General features: G+C 40.4%; 2 protein-coding genes across 8 annotated transcripts in view; one reads left to right on the forward strand and one right to left on the reverse strand.

The window, feature by feature from the left end:
- LOC123768505 (biorientation of chromosomes in cell division protein 1-like 1) overlaps positions 1 to 21,233 on the forward strand; it is a 125,906-nt gene that overhangs the window by 94,438 nt on the left and 10,235 nt on the right. Inside the window, exon 14 of one of the 2 annotated variants that reach the window (XR_011230495.1) lies at positions 12,123 to 12,401. The exons of the other annotated variant lie outside the window; for it this stretch is intronic. The gene's annotated coding sequence lies outside the window, so the exon portion shown is untranslated. The remainder of the gene's footprint in view (positions 1 to 12,122; positions 12,402 to 21,233) is intronic. 2 annotated transcript variants of the gene reach the window in all.
- The window catches only part of LOC123768506 (cell adhesion molecule Dscam2), a 125,103-nt gene that overhangs the window by 22,804 nt on the left and 81,066 nt on the right, over positions 1 to 21,233 (reverse strand). For 5 of the 6 annotated variants that reach the window (XR_011230493.1, XM_069336376.1, XM_069336373.1 and 2 more), the window contains exons 18-28: positions 21,028 to 21,159; positions 19,661 to 19,869; positions 17,704 to 17,867; positions 10,687 to 10,946; positions 10,024 to 10,164; positions 9,525 to 9,677; positions 9,210 to 9,343; positions 6,842 to 6,986; positions 3,700 to 3,844; positions 1,259 to 1,389; positions 159 to 391 (exon numbers count right to left, since the gene is read on the reverse strand). Coding sequence is in view for 5 of the 6 variants with exons in the window: in XM_069336376.1 (XP_069192477.1) it covers positions 159 to 391; positions 1,259 to 1,389; positions 3,700 to 3,844; positions 6,842 to 6,986; positions 9,210 to 9,343; positions 9,525 to 9,677; positions 10,024 to 10,164; positions 10,687 to 10,946; positions 17,704 to 17,867; positions 19,661 to 19,869; positions 21,028 to 21,159 (1,847 nt within the window). In the remaining variant the exon portion in view is untranslated. The remainder of the gene's footprint in view (positions 1 to 158; positions 392 to 1,258; positions 1,390 to 3,699; positions 3,845 to 6,841; positions 6,987 to 9,209; positions 9,344 to 9,524; positions 9,678 to 10,023; positions 10,165 to 10,686; positions 10,947 to 17,703; positions 17,868 to 19,660; positions 19,870 to 21,027; positions 21,160 to 21,233) is intronic. The other variant, XM_069336374.1, reaches the window with a different exon arrangement.

The raw sequence follows: 21,233 nt of genomic DNA on the forward strand, positions 1-21,233 counted from the left end.
TACTACACTCAATGCCTCTGTTCACCTAGCAGTAAATATGAACCTAGGGGTGAATCAACAGTTGTGGGGGACTTCAGATCAGCAAGGCAAATTAATTATAGGTTCTTATTCACCTTGCACGTGATTCAAAAATGCAAATAGCATGCCTGGGTGCCCACCTTGTTGTATGCAGTCACGTATAGGTCGTAGTGGTTGCCGCAAGACAGTCCTCGGAGCTCATGTGAGGTCTGGGTAGGCGGCACTGTCTCCTCCTGCCATTCGCCATAGTCTTTCTTGTAGGAGACAGTGAGACCCAGGAGCGGTGCTCCGCCGTCATCACCTGTCCTCCAGGCCACCGTCAGCGTTGTGGCTCCTGTTCTCGTCACGTGGATGTGCGGAGGAAGTGGAGGAACTGGAAGGAAGGGTGGAGGATAATGATGCTGGATGTGGATGACAGAAAACATAAGCAAAATATTGGATAAATAGAGAAGGAAGATTCTGATGGATTGAAGATTAAATGGGAATAAGCTAATGGGCCAATGTCTTCCTCTCACCACACCCAAGTGGTTGTGTGAGATGCAGGTCAACAACCCTAGACCATGACGATGCAGGGCACCTACCCCAGAACGTGAGGATACAGGTCACCTACCTTGAGCCAGAAAGAGGCAGGCCATTTATTATTTATTTATTTATATACAAGAAGGTACATTGGGGGTTAACAGAGAACATAGAAATTAAGTTGATTTTACATTCTTGTAAAGCCACTAGCATGCATAGCGTTTCGGGCAAGTCCTTAAACTAACAGATAATTTTTAGATAATTCACAGTAAAATTGACAAAAAATGTTTACAGGTACAGATAATTTTAAGTAGAATAATTATAGTAAAATTGTAAAAAAAAAATTACAGGTACATTGCAAGAAATTTTGACACAAAAGCAGATTAGAATAATAAACAATAATAACTACACAATAATGAACAAGGATTACTAGGTACATTAGGATAACATTACAGGGTTATACATGGGTTCACTGAAGCACAATATGAGGATCATTTCCAGGAATAATGCAGTAGAATATGTACTCAATACAACAACCATGATATCAGATGACAACCCAATGGACTGAAATGGCCATCAACCCAAGACTGTGATTAAGCAGGTAAATCTACTCTGGACCACGAGGAGGCAGGCGACCTACCCTAGACCATGAAGAGGCAGGCCACCTACCCTCAATCATGATGAGGGTAGGGTAGGCGATGAGGCAGCTAGGGCCACCTACCTTGAACGACGAGAACGTAGGTGATGTGGTCGTCACCATAGGTGTTCGCCACTCTACAGGTATAGTTGCCGGAGTCCTTCCGCTGGACGTCCCTCAGGACGAGCGTGCCATCCGGGTAGCTGGACACTGCCCTAGCAGAGGAAGGAATCAAAGTCAGGATTCTATGGTGAGGAACCCTCGTACCAGAGCTTGGAGTGAGGGCAGTGATGGGCCAGCTGGTTGACTGCTCAAAATAATGCTCTTGGAATCTGAATACCTACATGCCATAGAGGCTTAAGAAGTCATGCTGTTTAATGTTTACATAAATTACATACTCTTGTAAGCCATATTATGCATATATTATAGTAATATATTCATTCAAATAACAATGTCCTTGTAAATATAACATTCAAATGCTAGTATAACCCAACTCCAACAACCATAATCATACACTTGTAATATAAATAACAAATTCATACAGGTATGGCATTACAGGTAATTGTACAGTCTTACGGTATCAATGTCGAAATGAACTATTAAAGCTGTCTTTTTGCATACTTGTACATGACTGGCTTATGTGGAGGAGTACAGTCTTAGTATACACTATCATCTTTGTGACCATCTACACTAAACATTATCATCATCTGTGTAACAATATTTGCTACACACTATCTTCATCCCTATAATAATCTTCACTACACACTTTCTTCATCACTGTAACCATCTTTACTATACACAAAGCAGAAGTCCCTGAGCTGGGAGATGTGGTGCCAAACTGAATTATCGAAGATTAATTTAGGAGGTATCTGCTGAAAATGGATGGTACAAATGCTGTTGGGCCTGATGGAATACAGTATCACCATGGACACTAAAAGAGGGTGCAGAAGCACTGTGAGTGCAATTCTCAATGATGTGTAATAGGTCATTGGAAACAAGAGACCTTCCAGAAAGTTGGAAGACAGCTTAAATAGTCTCAATATACAAAAAATGTGGGAGGCAAGATGAACTGAGCTACAGACCAGTGTTCCTAACAAAAATACCATGCAAGTTGGTGAAGAAAATTTCACAAAGATTTCTCCAGAGGAGTTCCACAGGTTTATGTATTCAGGACTATCCTGTTTCTGATATACGTAAATGATCTTCCAGAGGGAAAATAATCTTTCCTCTCAATGTATGCTGATGATGATAATTATGAGAAGGATTAAGATAGAGGAAGACAGCATGAGACTACAAGATGGATGAATACTTTTAATTGTACACAGACCAAGAGCACAGTTATGCAGTCTTTTGGGCCCTGTCGTTGTATATGTATGGAGGGGGTGAGACAATTGTTGTTGGTACCACTCTACAACTTCCCATGCCCACTGCACTGACATTCAAGTTGGTCAAGAAAAGAGAAAGTATTTTGTAACTTGGGAAACACTGGTGTCAACAGGTGCTTTACGCTAGGAATATATCAGTCTGAAGCTGAGGACCAGAGGCAGTTTATTGCATGAGGTTTCCACATGGAAAGCTGCAGGAGAGGAAATTGTTGTGTGGAACTTTTTGTTTTGAAGGGAAATATTTTGTTGTCAGATGGAACTCTTAAATCTCTCACTTATTAATAGTGGTCAGGCACCTTGTAGTATATCCACATACATATTATTGTAACTCATGAATGCAGTATTATACTCACTAATATTATAGACCCCTACTAGTACAGTACATACACTCACTAATATAATCTCACAACCATTAATATCGATACTCTCACATGATAACAAAGATAGACAGAAGCGTTCACCATGAGCAATGCTACTTCAACCTCTCGCCCAATTACAGTACCTTTAGCTCCTGTGAATGGACTGTTGAACCCCCAAAAGTCTATGTTTTGTACTATTGTCTCTATCGAGGGTCCAAGAAAAAAAGACAACCCAGTCTAATCTTTCCAAGTCCCTTGTGGAGTATATATATGCCTAAATTAGGCCTAATATTTTCATATATCAACACAAAATAGAATTCAAAACAATGGATTATTGACAAGTTTAGATACAGAAAAGGCTTTGGTAAACACTGGTTTTGGAATAGGGTTGTCGATATACGAAAAATATTACAAAGTAATATAAGAGACCTGAGATCGCTGACTGTTTCAAGCAAAAGTTCCTCATATTCATAGGAGAATTTGGGTGGATAGAAGCTGCCTCACTTTGGCCAATAAGCCAATGTGAAGTACCATATTTAAATGGGAGGAAGCTTATTTAAACATAGGACAGATTAGGCTGAGTTGTTAGGACGTTAATTTTTTTAAAACCCATTAATTTACCAATAGTACAAACCTTGTACCATTTTATGTGAGGGAACAACTATCCACATTTAATACATAATTTTCCCCCCTTCCCCACAGTTGCTATAATTATGTTCATCTTTGGAGGACATGGATGAGTCTGTTTAGGCTAATAACACAGCCCAGCTTGGCAACCCACCTGTCAGAGGCGTCGTTGACGAGCGTGTTGTCTCTGTACCAGGAGCGGGAGGGAGGAGGCTCTCCCACAGCCTCACACCTCAGACTGACGTCCTCCTCCCAGTGCACAGCTGTAAGCCCACCCCACGACACTACCCTCGCTGCCACTGCACCATGTATAATAATTGTGCAAATTAGTTATATATATATATAATTGTATGTGTTATAGAAAGTTATATGGGAGTTTCATATTTGAGTGTTATAGAAATTCATACTTGAGTGTTAGAGTGTTACATGAACTTTTAATGGAATGCTGAGTGATTGATTTAGTCATTTTTTTATGCACCCATACCTATTCTGTGGGGTGGGGTGTAAAAAGGCATATATGAGTGTTGCAGCAGAGAGTCTATTGAGCCTCTACGGATATAGCAAGTATACTCATGTACTCATGGTTGTCGTGTCATGAGGTGCAGAGCAAAGGTGGTACTAGGTTTTTTATTTATTTATTTATATATATACAGTACACAAGAAGGAACAATGGGTTTATGAGAGTACATAGCATTGATTGTTTTTTTACAGTCTTGTAAAGCCACTAACATGCATAGCGTTTCGGGCAGGTCCTAAATCTAACAAATAATTTTAAGTAGGTAATTTGTAGCAAAATTTAAAAAAGTTAATATGTACACAATAAGAAAATTTGAAGAAAATTTGTAGGTACATTTTACTAAAATTTGAGAATTATTGACAGGTACATTGTAGCATAATTTGAGGATTATCGACAGGTACATTGAAGCATAATTTGAGGACTATTTCTAGGTACATTGTAGACAAAATTTGTGTTCAACATAACAACCATGATACAAGATGATGGCAGTGATTACAACAGTGAAGCTATATGGCTTAGGCACATATTTTGGGGGTAGTACACCATACAGTGCGAGTGTAAAGCACTAGGTAGAAAACTATGAGGATGAAATTAGGTACTTTTTGGTGTTACTCTTGAATAAGGGGTAGGTTGGACAGCCTTTTAATTCGTTAGGGAGTGAGTTCCATAGACTAGGTCCCTTTATTTGCATAGAATGTTTACACAGATATAGTTTGACTCTGGGGATATCAAAGAGATATTTATTTCTGGTGTGGTGGTTATGGGTTCAATTACATCTGTCAAGGAAGAGTTTCAGATAAGGTTTTGCATCTAGGAACAAGGTTTTGTACATGTAACTGGCACAAGAGAATGTGTAGAGCGAGTTTATGTTTAGCATGTTAAGGAATTTAAACTGGGGCTGTGTGTTGTCTGAAAGCAGAGTTTGTTATTGTTCTGACAGCAGATTTTTGCTGGGTGATGATGGGCTTAAGGTAGCTTGTAGTGGTTGAACCTCATGCACAGATACTGTATGTAAGATAGGGATAGATTAGCACATAGTATAATGAGAGGAGAGCAGAGTTTGGAATAGAATACTGTATCTGATTTTAGAAAGTATACCGACCATTTTTTTGACATTTTTGGTAATGTGTTGTATGTGAATGCTGAAGTCGAGTCTCTTGTCTATGTATAGGCCAAGGAACTTTCCATCAATTTTATTACTGATGTTAACATTGTCTATCTAAAGCTGAATTGCATTTGTTGATTTGCTTCCAAATAAAATGTAGTAGGGCTTTTCTATGTTTAGTGTGAGTTTGTTGGTTGACATCCATGAGTGGACTTTTTTTTCATTCGTTATTTACAGCATTATTTAGTGTGTGTGGGTTGGGGTCTGAGTAGATGAAAGTAGTATCGTCAGCAAATAGTATAGGTTTAAGAATGTTAGAGACATTAGGCAGATCATTGATGTATATAAGAAATAGGAGAGGTCCTATGATGCTGCCCTGCGGCACATCTACGATTAATGTGTAGAGTGGGGGGGAGGTTATATCATTGATGGCTACATATTATTGTCTGTCACTAATATAAGGTCGAATATACTGTAGTTCAAGGCAAGGGCTCAGATATCATAATGGGGAAGTTTAAGTAAGAGGTAGTTATGATTAACAGAATCAAAGGCCTTTCTCAGGTTAATGAAGAGTCCAATTGGGAACTCATTAACTCATTTTTGTCAAGGGCTGTGTAAATGATATCATTCAGACATATAATTGCATCATTAGTACTCTTTTGGGAGCGGAAGCAAAACTGACAGGGACTTAGTATGTTGAATTTTACGAAGTAGGAGTAGAGCTGTTTGTAAATAATTTTTTCAAATATTTTTGATAATATAGGTAGATTTGATATTGGCCTGTAATTGTTTATGTCTGCTGTATCACCACCCTTTATGAACTGGCATTACTCATGCTTTCTTTTAACCACTGCACTGTACAATGCACCTGCAGGCGCTCGACGGGTGGTGAGCAATGCGCCTCTGGGATCTTATAGGTATAGTGTACCATTCAAAACTGGCGCATGGTGATGCGGGTACAAAATGGATGCCTTTGGGCCCCAGTGATCATCCGCCATTTTGAAAAAAAGCATGCCCCAGGGCCGTGGGGAGCCTCAGTTTCAAGAAAGCAACCATGTCTAACGCATCATCTACGAGCTCCCACTCCACGGTCAGCCGCGGTCATGCAAAATGACTCTCTGAGGAGGAAATACGCGACATATTGTATGATGATGGTGCCATGGATGATGACTTAGACTACGATCCAAAGAAAGATCGAAGTGAAGGGGCCTCGTAGCCTGGTGGATAGCGCGCAGGACTCGTAATTCTGTGGCGTGGGTTCGATTCCCGCACGAGGCAGAAACAAATGGGCAAAGTTTCTTTCACCCTGAATGCCCCTGTTACCTAGCAGTAAATAGGTACCTGGGAGTTAGTCAGCTGTCACGGGCTGCTTCCTGGGGGTGGAGGCCTGGTCGAGGACCGGGCCGCGGGGACACTAAAGCCCCGAAATCATCAAGATAACCTCAAGAAGAAGACCTTACACAGAGGTCTGATACGAGTGAGGGAAAATAGTGCATTATTTTGGAAATAGTGCTCTATGTTTTCTTAATGTTGCCCTTAATTTGGTTCCTATTGACGGATGTTACATATACTGTTGGAGCGTAATGTTCACTCACAGAATGAGTGATGCTGCCCAATAAAGTGGCCCCCCGGGGTAAAATTAGAAAATAAAACCAGCTAGAGACTCGTTCCTACCTGTGCTTGCCGGGTTGATGACAACGGGCGGGGAGGTGGGTCCCTCCCCGACCCTGGTGCTGGCTGCCACTACCACTTGCACAGTGCCAGCATCCCTGGGCACACTCAGCTCCTGCTTAGTAGTTGGTGCCCGAACCGCAAATCGCTGCAAGGATGGAGGATGGGAGAGTCAGATGTGTGTGTGTGTGTGTGTGTATTAGGGTAATGGTGGGATCATGTGGAAACAGAAAAGGGAAGGAATATGGTAGTGAGAGAATGACAGACAGACAGAGAAATCCTCTTCATGTTATGAGGAGGATTAAAACAGAGGAAGACAGCAAGTGGCCACAAGATGACATGGACAAATTGAATGAATGGCTACTAGAATTTAACTTGAGTAAATGTAAAATAATGAAACTAGGTGGAGGGAGCAGGAGGCCAGACACAAGGTACCAAATAGGATATAAAATCCTTCATGAAATGGACAGAGAAATAATTGAGTTGATATCACACAGAGCCTGTATCATGATGAAGCCCACATCAAAAGCATATCATCAGTGGCATATGCGAGGATGGCTATCATAAGAATTGCTTTTAGAAACTTGTGTAAGGAATAATTCACAACTTTGAAACTATATACATCACATATGTGAGACCAATCCTGGAATATGTGGTTATAGTGTGGAGTCCATATGAAGCCAATAACACGACGAAGTTGAAGGTTCAATTGTATGCTACCAAACTAGTTCCATAACTACGAGGAATGAGTTAAGAGAGGTTACGTAATGTAAATCTTACATTGCTGAAAGACAGAAGAGTTAGGGGAGACATGTGTACAACATATAAAATTTAAAAAGGAATTTATATGGTAGATAATAACAGACTATTTAGCATGGGCATTACTCACAGAATGAGACACAGGTGAAAACTGAGTACCCATATGAGCCAAAGAAACATTATAAATATTTTTTCAGTGTCAGAGTACAGTAGTTATCAAATGGAATGAATAAGGAAGTTATGTGGTGGTGGCTGACTCGATACACAGTTTCAAATGTAGATATGATAGAACCAAATATTTACTACATACGAACTCCACACTGTAACCACATACTCCAAGATTGGTCTCACATATGTCATGTACATTGTTCCATAGTTGTCAATTATTCCTTACACAAGTTTCTTGAAGGCTCTCCTGTCATTATACTATGCGCTAATCTATCCCTATCTTACATACAGTATCTGTGCATGGGGCTCAATCACTGCAAACTACCTCAAGCCCATTAACACCCAGCAAAAATATGCTATCAGAACAATAACAAACTCTGCTTTCAGACAACACACACCCCCCCATTTAAATCCCTCAACATGCTGAACATAAAACTCACTCCACACATTCTCTTGTGCCAGTTACATGTACAAAACCTTGTTCCTAGATGCAAAACCTTATCTGAAACTCTTCCTTGACAGATGTAATTGAACCCATAACCACCCACCAGAAATAAATATCTCTTTGATATCCCCCAGAGTCAAACTAAATCTGTGTAAACACTCTATGCAAATAAAGGGACCTAGTCTATGGAACTCACTCCCTAACGAATTAAAAGGCTGTCCAACCTACCCCCTTATTCAAAAGTAACACCAAAAAGTACCTAATTTCATCCTTATAGTTTTCTACCTAGTGCTTCACACTCGCACTGTATGGTGTACTACCCCCAAAATATGTGCCTAAGCCATATAACTTCCTTGTTGTAATCACTGCCATCATCTTGTATCATGGTTGTTATGTTGTATGCAAATTCTACAACAATGTACCTAGAAATAGTCCTCAAATGTATGTTACAATGTACCTGTTGATAATCCTCAAATTTTACTAAAGTATAGCTACTAATTTTCTTCAAATTTTCTTACAATGTACCTGTTACCTTTTTTTTTTAATTTTGCTACAAATTACCTACTTAAAATGATCTGTTAGATTAGGGACCTGCCCAAAATGTTATGCATGTTAGTGGCTTTACAACAATGTAAAAACTTCAATGCTATGTACTCTTATAAACCCATTGTACCTTCTTGTACAGTAAATAAATATATTCTCAGGAACCTGTACACCAGATGATTGACAGTGGAGAGACGGGACAAAAGTGCCAAAGCTCTACCCATCAAGCACAATTAGGTGAATGCAGATAGACAGAAAAATAGAAAACCTTAAATTAGAAAGTGAATGGTTGAGAAAAAGGTTAATGAAAAATAAACTGGTAAAAAAAAGTCATAAAGCCACTACTGAGCTCAAGTGATACCATTTGTTTATTAAGAAATAACTTGAATGTATCCAATTACTGTATCACACAAGAAACACAACACAACAGTTGTATAAATCAATTTAAGCACTAACTTTAACATCTCTGCCCCTGATAGTGATGGTGTAGGTGAGCAGGCGACCGTTGCTATTAGTAGGTGGCAGCCAGGATACTACCATCTTCTCCGGCCTGGACAGTGCTGCCTTCACGCCTGCCGGGGGCCCTGGCACTGTCCCACATGCAGGAGAAAAGGTTAAATAGGCATTGATTATGTTGTAACTACAATCACTATAAGCATCGTCATCTCAATCATCACTATTGATATGCCACACATTCAGCTGTGAACTTCTGGACACATTTTACTATGTTTGTCTGTGGATGAGACTAGGAGCGAACAGGAGCCAACTCACCGTCTTCCTCAGTGGTACAGAAGACGGGTTCGCTTGGGGGTCCCTCGCCCACCCTGGTAAACGCTACCACCTGCAGGGAGTAGTTGGTGTAGGGCCGCAGTCCCCGCAGTGCCACGCTCACTGAGGACGTCGTCTCTCCGCTCAGCTCTGTGGCTGGGAAGAGAAGAGAGTTCACTTCAGGGAGGTGTTGCTGGAGCAGTGGGTTATTGTGTAGCATGGTTGATTATAGTTAGAAAGGGTGGATGCACATTATGTCTCCTGCCTCACAGTCAGTCACTCCTTTTTCATTCTTTATGGTACGTGCAAGTTGAATACAAAATTTCTTCTCCCAATGACTGCACGAGGGGTTAATGTTGGGTGACGCATCAAAGTTTATAATTTGGCAAGGCTCGAATGTTGTTGTTGTCAGTTGATGCAAGGGCGGTGACAAAACTAGATGTGCTTTAAAGTTGGACTTGGTATACTGCCAAGTACACCACATCCAACCTTCTACCCTTACCTCTGTCAGCAGGGGCGTAGAGAATGCGGTATCCCAGAAGGTGTCCACGGGCATGTGCAGGTGGGAGGGTATCCCAGGAGACCAGGACACTGTGGGCTGTCATTGGTGCACACCTCAGAGCTCCAGGAGCAGACGATGGCACTGTGGGGAAGATTGAAATAATGATATCTTCTGGAGAGATAGAGAGGGGGAAAGAGATGAGCATGGGGCAGATGATAAAAAAAGATGAAGTAAGAGAGGCAGTGAAAAACTGTGTTCCCTATCTGTGTCTTCTCCCTAAGATATGATGACAAAATATTCTAACCAATATCTGTAAAGTGTAGTGTAACTAAATCCATATGTTCCTTTAGGAGAGATCACAGAGGCAAGCAGGTAGTCTCCTTAAGGTTCCTACACCAGATTATTTAATTGATTACAATTAATTAATTATTTAATTTTCTTAGGGAAGTCCCTTGGGTTCTTACATTACTGGTTAGGCAAAACAATTCCATTATTTATGGAGTGGAAAATTAAGAGATCGAGCCACACTGTCACCATCCAAGCTCACCACAGCACTACCCCAACCCTTCTACACTCAGAGTCATGGAAACCAGGTGTCTACAGAATTATGCTTTAGCTCTTGGACCCCAGCTTTGTGGCCACTGGTAGTCTCTCCAGCCTTACCATCTTCGAGTGTAGTGGCAGTAACGGGAGGAGCTGAAGGGCCAGCCCCCTGGGCATTCACTGCCTGTACCTCCATCACGTACTCCGTGTACGGTGCCAGCTCCGTCACCAGCGCCGAGCAACACCCTCCCGGAGACGACGACGACGACGACAATGACGATGATGTAGGAGACGATGACGACAGCGAGGAGCTGGATGAAGAGGAAGAAGGCCAGTTGTCTGCTTCCACAGTGACGCTCTTGTACTGGTCACTGGCGATGCTGTCAGTGGAAGTAATATATATGTATAGGTGGGTGGGCAGTTAGATAGGAGCGTGGCATGTAGATGGGTGGGTGGCTGATAGATGAATGATTTGCTGATAGATAGGTGAGTGGGTCAATAAATGTGTGGGAGTTCCAGTAGATGGGTGGTTGAGCTGATAGATCAGCCCTCCTAAGGTTTCAAAACGTCAAGAAACTGTTGTACTAAAGTGCCTATCTCTTAACCTAACAGAGGATCCAAAACAGAAAACAGGACAGTATGTCAATTTCACGAGCCGCTACCATTTTCTACTGAGACAATTTTTGGCCTTAGGTAGAGAATACAGTACTTCAAAATGCGACGTTCTATTAGGAGGATGGGTTGGATAGATGAGTAGATGAGCTGATAGATAGGTGGGTTGGCCAATAGATTGTTTGGTGGGACAATAGATCGATGGGTGGGTGGGCCAATGGATGAATGGCTAAGATGATTGATGGGTGGATCAGCTGATAAATGGGAGAACAGAAAAATCATAACACTAATGATAGAGAAACCACTAGTAGACTCGCTCACGCGTTACGAGAAAAAATATTTCTAAAAAATCCAATTTTATCCGATCGACTTGGGGATATGGCCTCGTAGCCTGGTGGATAGCGCGCAGGACTCATAATTCTGTGGCGCGGGTTCGATTCCCGCACGAGGCTGAAACAAATGAGCAAAGTTTCTTTCACCCTGAATGCCCCTGTTACCTAACAGTAAATAGGTACCTGGGTGTTAGTCAGCTGTCACGGGCTGCTTCCTGGGGGTGGAGGCCTAGTCGAGGACCGGGCCGCGGGGACACTAAAGCCCCGAAATCTTCTCAAAATAACTCAAGAAGATAGTTTCAAAATGCGCGACGAGTGCCCGCACCGCTCTCCCCTTGCGCGCCAAACTTGGTCGGTTTTCCGTATTTATACCCGTTCCCGTGTGTTTTTGACCCATTATATACATTTACGGTGGATCCTGGTCAAGGCTCAAGCAGTGCTACGCCTAAAGGAGCGAAGAATTCATCAAAAGAAGACGAAGATAAGTATGATTTACAAAAAGTACAGTGGGGTGAGGCTCTCACCCACAAAGATTCTGGGGCTTGTTGCAGCATTATCTGACATTGAGGATAATATTGAAGGGGATGAACCTGATTTTGATGATTTCAACAGGGATAATGCTGAACATGAAACAGGAGCATATGATGTATCTACAAGTGAGGAGGAGAGTGAGGAAGACACACCTGCCCCGCTGCCGCCTATCACAAAGTGCACACGTTCTGAATGTAAGCTCAGCTGGATACAGGTAATATCTGTTGTCGTAGGAAAACTAAACCAACTGAAGAACCTGTCAGTGATTCCAACGGCAATAGTGACGATTATACAAGTGAGGAGGAGAGTGAGGAAGAGGCACCTGCCCCGCCGCCTCATAGTCGAAAGCGAACATGTACGGTACGTAATCGACAGCCTAAGGCTGGTAATATCTGTAGTTGTAGCAACACTCCACCAATTGTAGATGATTTTACTGGAACACCAGGCCTAACCATTCCCACACCCACGACTGCAATACAATTTATTCAACTATTTTTTACACGAGCGTTTATTGATTTTTTAACCATAGAAACAAACTTGTATGCCTCACAACTTATACGGAATGCTTCAGAGAACGTCAGGAAATTGTGGAAACCAGTCACGGTAAAAGAAATGGCCAGATATTTGGGCCTATCTATATTGATGGGGATATACAAGCTCCCAACCACGAGGGTGTACTGGCAAACAAAAAAACCCTAGCATGCTCGTTTCTTCAATATATTTATGGCAACGAGACGGTTCCAACATTCAAATTAAAAAAATTAAAAATTCAAATGTTTATTCAGGCAAAGTACATACATACAGGGTGTGATACAAATATTGATGAATTTACAGATAGAGCTAGTACATACAAAGCCTAAAGCCACTTTTACACAAAGTGTTTTGGGCATGTTGCAATAAAGCAACATATTGGCCAGTTCTTCCATACCTATAATAACAATGCAATTCCCTTGAACAATACTGACAGGTTGATAAAAGTGCGACCAGTGATCGATTATTTGAAAACAAAATTTGCAGAAGTTTACGTTCCAAAGAAAGAATTGTATTTGGATGAAGGTACAATGGCATGGCATGGCCAACTCTCTTTCAATGTGTACAATCCCAACAAACCAGACAAATATGGTGTAAAACTTTACATGCTGGCTGAATCAACATCTGGCTACAAATATGACTGATGTATATTGTGGCATTGGAAAAATGACAATCGAAACCGTCATAGGCTTGATTCAGCCCCTAGTGAACAAGGGTCATCATCTGTACACGATGTACTACAACTCAGTTACCCTGACAGAGAAGTTACAAGAAGTTGGGATTTACACAGTGGCACACTAAGACTGCAACGTAGCTCACCGAAGGAACTGCAACAGCAAGCAACGGGTAAACTTCCATTGGATACCACCCTGCACCGCCGCAAAGATAACACATTCATTATACTTTGGAAAAACAAGCAAGTGGTCTCAAGCTCACACATGAAATTGTAAAAATACCAAAACGTCTAAGGTGTCATGTTTGTTACATGTCAGGCATAAGGAGGGACACTAGCATAGGATGCAAAACGTTGATGTTGGACTGTGTGTTATACCTTGCTACACAACATACCACCGGAAAAAGGTATACTGTATTGGGTGGAAAAGAAGTAACCACCTGCAACAGATTCACTCCACTTACGAAACATCTGTTGAGCAACTTCAGGAAAGTTGACCTGAAGGAGGTGGAGTGGAATAAAAAAATGCTCAACTTATTGTTCTACCATCATCTTTCCCTTGGTAAGTACACATACTTTGTATAAGTTTTTATAAATAAGATATTATGTTTTATATGTTTTGTAGACAATTTTATTGCGACTAATTTGATACCAAAATGAACACTGTATCACATAAACTTCTATAAGTAAACGGGAAACTTCATGAAGTTTTTTTTGGGTGTAGCGGGTGTGGCTAACGGGTTGCTGTAAGGTGACTTTGGGCTTTGCTACAGGTGGGGCTTGCCCATTATTTTGATTATATATGCATATGTCCGTGTAGGGAATTGTATTGCGATCATTGTGCTACAAATAAAAACGGTGTACAACAAGTCTAAACGTGACAAACCTGAAAAGAGTAGAAACATTTCGTTGCTGTTTGGCGCTCACAGCTAGTGATCGACGTAGTTTTTTATTTGGTGCCGGTCTAACGCATCCTTGTGTGACATTTTATACTAATGTTCTTCTAGAACATTCTATTGCAAACACATTGCTACAAAAATGAAATACGTACATCGAAAATTAAGGTCAGAACAGTGAAAAGAGTATACACTTTTCAATAGGGGTCTCGCTGATGTGCCGTTGAGTGTGTGGTAACGGGTAACACTTCGGCCACTTCCCACACTCTTGCGGGTGGGCCGCGACCATGATTATACATTTATATGCATATGTCCACATAGGGAATTTTATTGCGATCTCAGTGATACTAAATTTAACGCTGTAGGACAAGTGTGGAGTTGACAACCCTGAAAAGCGTAGAAACATTTCAACGCTGTTTGGCGCTCACGGCTAGTGATCGACGTAGTTCTTTATTAGGTGCTGGTCTAACTCATGCTTTGGTGACATTTTATACATATATTCTTCTAGAACATTCTATTGCGAACACATTGCTACAAAAATGAAATACGTACATTGAAAATTAAGATCAGGACAGTGAAAAGAGTTTACACTTTTCAGTGTTGCTGCTCGACCGCGCGAAACGCAGCGTGCACAATGGGCAAGTTTTTTCTCATTTGCCGAGAGCGAGAAAGTGTTAACCAGCTTAGAAAAAGGTTTTGTTTAGTGATTTGAGAGATATTTATCTGTTTTTGATGAATGGAAATTTTTCTTGTCAAAATTATCTGACGTCGTGTGGATTTGCCAACTTTCCACAGATTTCTCCCTACTTTTGCATTACTTGAGCACCAAATTACAGGGATCTGGATGAACACTTGATGTTATGTAAACATAAACATAAGCCTATTAAATCGGCTTTATTTTATTTAAATATAAAAGATAAAAGATATTGAAACAGCTTTGTTAGTGACAGGATTAATGCAAAAATTGAGGCTTTCAAACTGGGGGAATTCCATTCCTGAAACGTTTGTCTGAAAACTCTCCCAATAGCAGTATTAACAGTATTTTAATTGACATATTCATGTGCATCAAAATCGGAATGGCCATATCCAACTCAACTTCAGGCTTATCACATGCAGTTTTAGCTGCCTTGTCTGTGTCATCATTTATTTATTTATTTATATATATACAAGAAGGTACATTGGGTTTGTGAGAATACATTGGATAGTACAGTATTTACATTCTTGTAAAGCCACTACAGTAGTACGCGCAGCGTTTCGGGCATCATGCTGGACAACACCTATGTGAGATGGTATCCATACAAATGAGACTCTAATACTCTTGCTCTTTGAATTAATAATGTTGTTTATAATGGATGTTACAACATTCCTAGTGTCTATTTTGCATGTTGGGTTTTAAGGGCCTGAAGACCTGAATCACAGAAAATTACTCCACTGTTTTTCGGTGCGTTAGTTTATTCCCCAAAAAGACATGGTCACTTTTACCCAAGGGAGGAAGGTATTGAATGTCAAATATCTCTTCCTTTTTCCTGGTAAATATCAAATCTAGCATGAAGGGAACATCCCCTTCCCTCATCCTCGTAGCTTGTTTAACATGTTGATACAAGAATGTTTCCAGGATGAGATCTATGAATCTACAGGTCCAAAAGTCCTCTGTTCTAGCTTCATATACTTCCCAGTCTATGGATTTCAAGTTGAAGTCCCCGACTACCAACAGTCGTGATCTATCTTTATCAGCTCTCACTATAATCTCTCTCATTATTGTTATGAGTCCCTTTTGTTTATTATCCAACTTCTCCTTTGTCCATGTGTTGCATGGCTATGGAGTATACGCATTTATGATCATTAGTTTATCATCCCGATTGCAGATCTCCAGTGCTATTACGTCAACTTCTCGTGGATTGATAATCATTATATTATTTGCCTTTAGGTGTTCTTTCACCAGCACAGCAACACCACTGCCTTTCCTAATTTTTCTATCCTGTCTCCAAACTAAGTAGCCCCCCCTGGGAATATGACCTCGTTTAAAATATCATCTTCAAGTTACATCTCCATGACTGCAACAATGTCTGGCATCTGCTTTACATCATTTAACTCCAGTATCTTTGATCTCACTCCATCTACGTTGGTGTATACAATTTTCAGGAATATGTTCCCGCCCTCCTTATTCTTCACTACCCCTTTCTCTAGCAATTTTGTTGGTTTGTCTTTTTGTACCATTTTACTGGCCTGCCTACCCCCTATCACTCTGTAGAATAAAGAATTAATTTCTTCTTCGTCCCTGCTCTCATTTAGACGTTTTGCCACTACGAGGTTCAGTTTCAGCTTTTCTCTCTCTCTTCTCTTCAAAGATCTCATCTTAACGAGCATACTTTCCCTTCCTCATCACTTTTGTAATTTTCTAGCATTCCTTAGTACTTCTTCTATCTGTTTGGCACCATTTAGGGTGATCTCAAAGGAAGATTTTTCCCTTTTACGTACCTGCCAATCCTACTGTAGTCCCAGACATTCTCTATGGTTGTAAGACCTTCCACGAAGCCAACAATTTTATCTACTACTTTTGCTTCTTCTGTAGCTCTTTCTGACCTAGATGTTATCTCCTTTTCTTTGCAACCAAACATTATTAAGGACTTACTTCGACCAACTGTGTTTTGCACCAACTTCGGGTTAGATTTCAGTTCCTTTCTCACTTCCAGCCTAATATTTGTCTTGTTCAGGTTACTGCAGTGTTTGGCTTCCTTTACTGCCTCTTCTATTGTTTTCCTTCTCCTTGGCCACTTGTGCATAAGTGAATTGCACATCCTTCTTGCATTGTTCTATTCCCTGTGTAAATTCCTCCATATGTATTTACAAAAGATGTTTTCCCTGTTGAATTTCCTTACCTAACCTATTGTAGTCATTTATGTTTAAATTTGCTTTAATCTCTTCCAAAGCTATTTTTAAGAGTTTATTTTCCTCTTCCATAGCTTTACAATATGTTTCCAGTTGATTCTTGTCCTTGCATAAGTTTTTCACTAACCCCTCAAGACCTAAAACTTTGCTACTCAAGTGGTCATTACTTTCTCTCAATTTAGTGATTATTTCTACATGATAGTTCACTATGATATTTAATTTTGCCAACTTGTTGTGTAGACTGCTTATATCATTGCTTTCTTCATTGAATCCCCCAAACTCTAGCTTTGTTTTATTTTTCCTCTTGCCGGTGGCCATCTTGAATGTTGTCGTCTGTATTGTTAACACAAGAGCAATAATTTATCATCCAATTTTTTCACTTCCCTTGTCGCATTTGTGTTATCTCACCTATTTTTCAAAAGCACAACACCTTTGTTCCTTGGGACACCTCTCACTATCATCAACCTGTACTACAATACTTAGGATTGTTGAAATATGCTGGAGCTCCTCTGGATGTAGGTGTTGATACATTGGTGTATATAAAATATGTAAAATATGTGTGTGTGCATTTTTCTTTATATGTATGTGTATATGTGATTGTCTGTATACAAATTTAAGATCTTCCCATAACAAAGACTCATGCACTAGCATGCAAGGCAGGCAGGCTAGTTACCCTGAGTTGCCGTAGGTAATGTAGTAAGCGAGGATCTTGCCGTGCCTGATGGAAGAGTCTGGTGGCAACCAAGAAACCTTCAGACTGGTGGAGGATACAGGCGTGACCTCTATCTCCCTCGGAGGTCCACCAGGGGCCTCACCTTCTGTCGTCACCTGCAGCGCCTTCAGGAAGGAGGAGGAGATAGCATGTATTCTCCTAGTTGTGCTTACGGGGGTTGAACTCTGCTATTTTGGCCTGCCTTTCAACTGTCAATCATTCAACTGACCAAAAACAAATGTGTCCTATCACCTAACCCAAAAATGAATATAAGCATGAACAGAGTATGTAAAATTGTTTTTGAAAATGTAAGACGGTTCTAGCGAAACGCTTCTAGACATCATACCGTAAATAAAATGTGAAAATGAACTTTGAAGAGTTAATTTTTCAACTACCCTCGACAGTGAAGAAAAACATAAGAAATATTGAGAAGATTCGTGTTAGGATCATTAATCTTACCCTTTCAGTCACATTCAACAACATATGTTGTTGTTGTTGACTTTTTTTTGTGTGTGTGTGTGTGTGTGTGTGTGTGTGTGTGTGTGTGTGTATATATATATATGGAGGAGGAGGAATCAATCAAGTTTCAAAATCAATTAATCAATCAATCAATCAATATCTATCTATCTCAATGTATATCTCATATATATATATATATATATATATATATATATATATATATATATATATATATATATATATATATATATATATATATATATATATATATATATATAATATATATATATATATGTCGTACCTAGTAGCCAGAACGCACTTCTCAGCCTACTATGCAAGGCCCGATTTGTCTAATAAGCCAAGTTTTCATGAATTAATGTTTTTTCGACTACCTAACCTACCTAACCTAACCTAACTTTTTCGGCTACCTAACCCAACCTAACTTATAAAGATAGGTTAGGTTAGGTTAGGTAGGGTTGGTTAGGTTCGGTCATATATCTACGTTAATTTTATCTCCAATAAAATAAAATTGACCGCATTCGTAATGAAATGGGTAGCTTTATCATTTCATAAGAAAAAAATTAGAAAAAATATATTAATTCAGGAAAACTTGGCTTATTAGGCAAATCGGGCCTTGCATAGTAGGCTGAGAAATGCGTTCTGGCTACTAGGTACGACATATATATATATATATATATATATATATATATATGTCGTACCTAGTAGCCAGAACTCACTTCTCAGCCTACTATGCGAGGCCCGATTTGCCTAATAAGCCAAGTTTTACTTAATTAATATAGTTTCTCTAATTTTTTTCTTATGAAATGATAAAGCTACCCATTTCATTATGTATGAGGTCAATTTTTTTTTATTGGAGTTAAAATTAACGTAGATATATGACCGAACCTAACCAACCCTACCTAACCTAACCTAACCTATCTTTATAGGTTAGGTTAGGTTAGGTAGCCGAAAACGTTAAGTTAGGTTAGGTTAGGTAGGTTAGGTTGTCGAAAAAACATTAATTCATGAAAACTAGGCTTATTAGGCAAATCAGGCCTTGCATAGTAGGCTGAGAAGTGAGTTCTGGCTACTAGGTACGACATATATATATATATATATATATATATATATATATATATATATATATATATATATATATATATATATATATATATATATATATATATATTAAGAGATATACATTGAGATAGATAGATATTGATTGATTGATTGATTAATTGATTTTGAAACTTGATTGATTCCTCCTCCTCCATATAGCACATAATCTAAATAGATATTTACCTTTAAATTCATACTGAGTTCTCTTAACTCACAACAGGAGACCTTATAGGATACTTAAAGGGGACAATAAAGAAAACACATGCTTTGTCCTTACCCTTTCCTCCACCCCCCCCCCCCCCCCCCTTGCCCCTCACTGCACCCAACTCCTCCCCCTTACCTCAGAGGGCTTGGAGGGGCCCATGGCATTGTGGGCATAGAGTGTGAAGAGGTATTGAGTAGCTGGAGTCAAGGTCTCAACTGTGGCCTCTGTCTCATGGCCGCCAACTGCCACCTCCTCCTCCTTCTCCTGCTGCTGTTGTTGCTGAATCTGTAGCATCTGTTGCTGTTGCTGCTGCTTCTGTTGCTGTGGCTGCTGCTGCCAGTCTGCTGAAGTAATAGAATATTAATTTGAGCTTAAACTTTGGGGTAAATAGTTATTTTTTTTTTAGCCTAAATAAGTGTATGCAAATTAGTATTGGCTATAAGTGGATGCTATGTTGAAGAAATCGTCTGTGTACTTAGATTGCGGTTTGTATGTAGTCTGGTGCATAGGCAGCTTGTTGGTTTTAGGTAGCCTGATGTCTCTGGCAACCTGCGCCAGCTTTTGCCAAGCATTTGGTGAACGCTGGCATCCATCACACTCCAACTACGAATGGACACATTTGAGGTACCTATTTCCACCAAAGCAGTATGTACTGTGCCCTTCTATTTTAACTGTACCTTTATGGGATAGCCCAACCCCACAGTACACAACCAGTGTTGGCCACTCCCTACCGTGCATACTTGGTAATTTGTGAGTGTTATGAGTGGCTAACATTTTGGCTGGTAATTTGAGAGATAAGGAAAGTCTCCAGAGATTGGGCATTCAGGAATAAGGATGTGGACCAGTATTCACTGGTGTGGATCATGGTTTGTGACCCTTGGCAGGTGTTGTGTTTGGCAGTGTTTCTTTAGCCTCTCTCCTCTGTGTTCACTGCCAATGTCAGTAGCCTCGGTGTAGGACTGGAGCATGCAACTGAAGTGTATTGGTGCATTCATGAATATATAACTGGTGATGATATAATGTGACAGTATTGTAATATTGAGCAATTTAGTTACAACACTGGGTTTAAAAGCTAAGATACACATATTGAAGAATTGTTGGCAGCCTGTTGTGGAGAAGACACCCCGAGAAGATGAGAGGTTAGCTGAACATGGGTCATCTGATAGGCAGAGGCGTGTCAGTGACCTCCAGACTCTTCTTCACCACTCTCTGTAGAGTTTGATCCTTGGGGAAGCTGTTAGTGTTCCAAGGCCCATGTGTTGCAGAGGGAGTGTGCAACAACTTACACTCATACAGTAAACGACACCTACCTGGTTATAGGTGAGGCCTGGTCACAGACCGGGCTGTGGGACCTTGACCCCTGGAATCACTGCAAGGTAACCGCAAGGTACCTTATACTTAGTTACACATCATAGATACCCGTGTACATACCTTCCAGTCACGTGGATTGAAGAGTACAGTATACTTGGTGATGGGTGAGCTCTAGCTACCTGTGTACATACCTCCCAGTCGTGTGTATCGAAGGGTATACTTGGTGATGGGTGAGTTGCCATCTTGAGGCACCTCCCAGGCCAGCCGAACGTGCCGTGAACCCTTGTCTATTACGTGGAGAGACCGGGGCAGATCGGGGGGTTCTGTGGAGGATGGTGAGGTTAAAGTACAATGTTTGTAAACATTCTAGAATTTGACACTGTTTATTGGGATCGAT

The sequence above is a fragment of the Procambarus clarkii genome, chromosome 35 (genome assembly GCF_040958095.1).
Source record: "Procambarus clarkii isolate CNS0578487 chromosome 35, FALCON_Pclarkii_2.0, whole genome shotgun sequence".
In the NCBI taxonomy this organism is placed as follows: domain Eukaryota; kingdom Metazoa; phylum Arthropoda; class Malacostraca; order Decapoda; family Cambaridae; genus Procambarus; species Procambarus clarkii.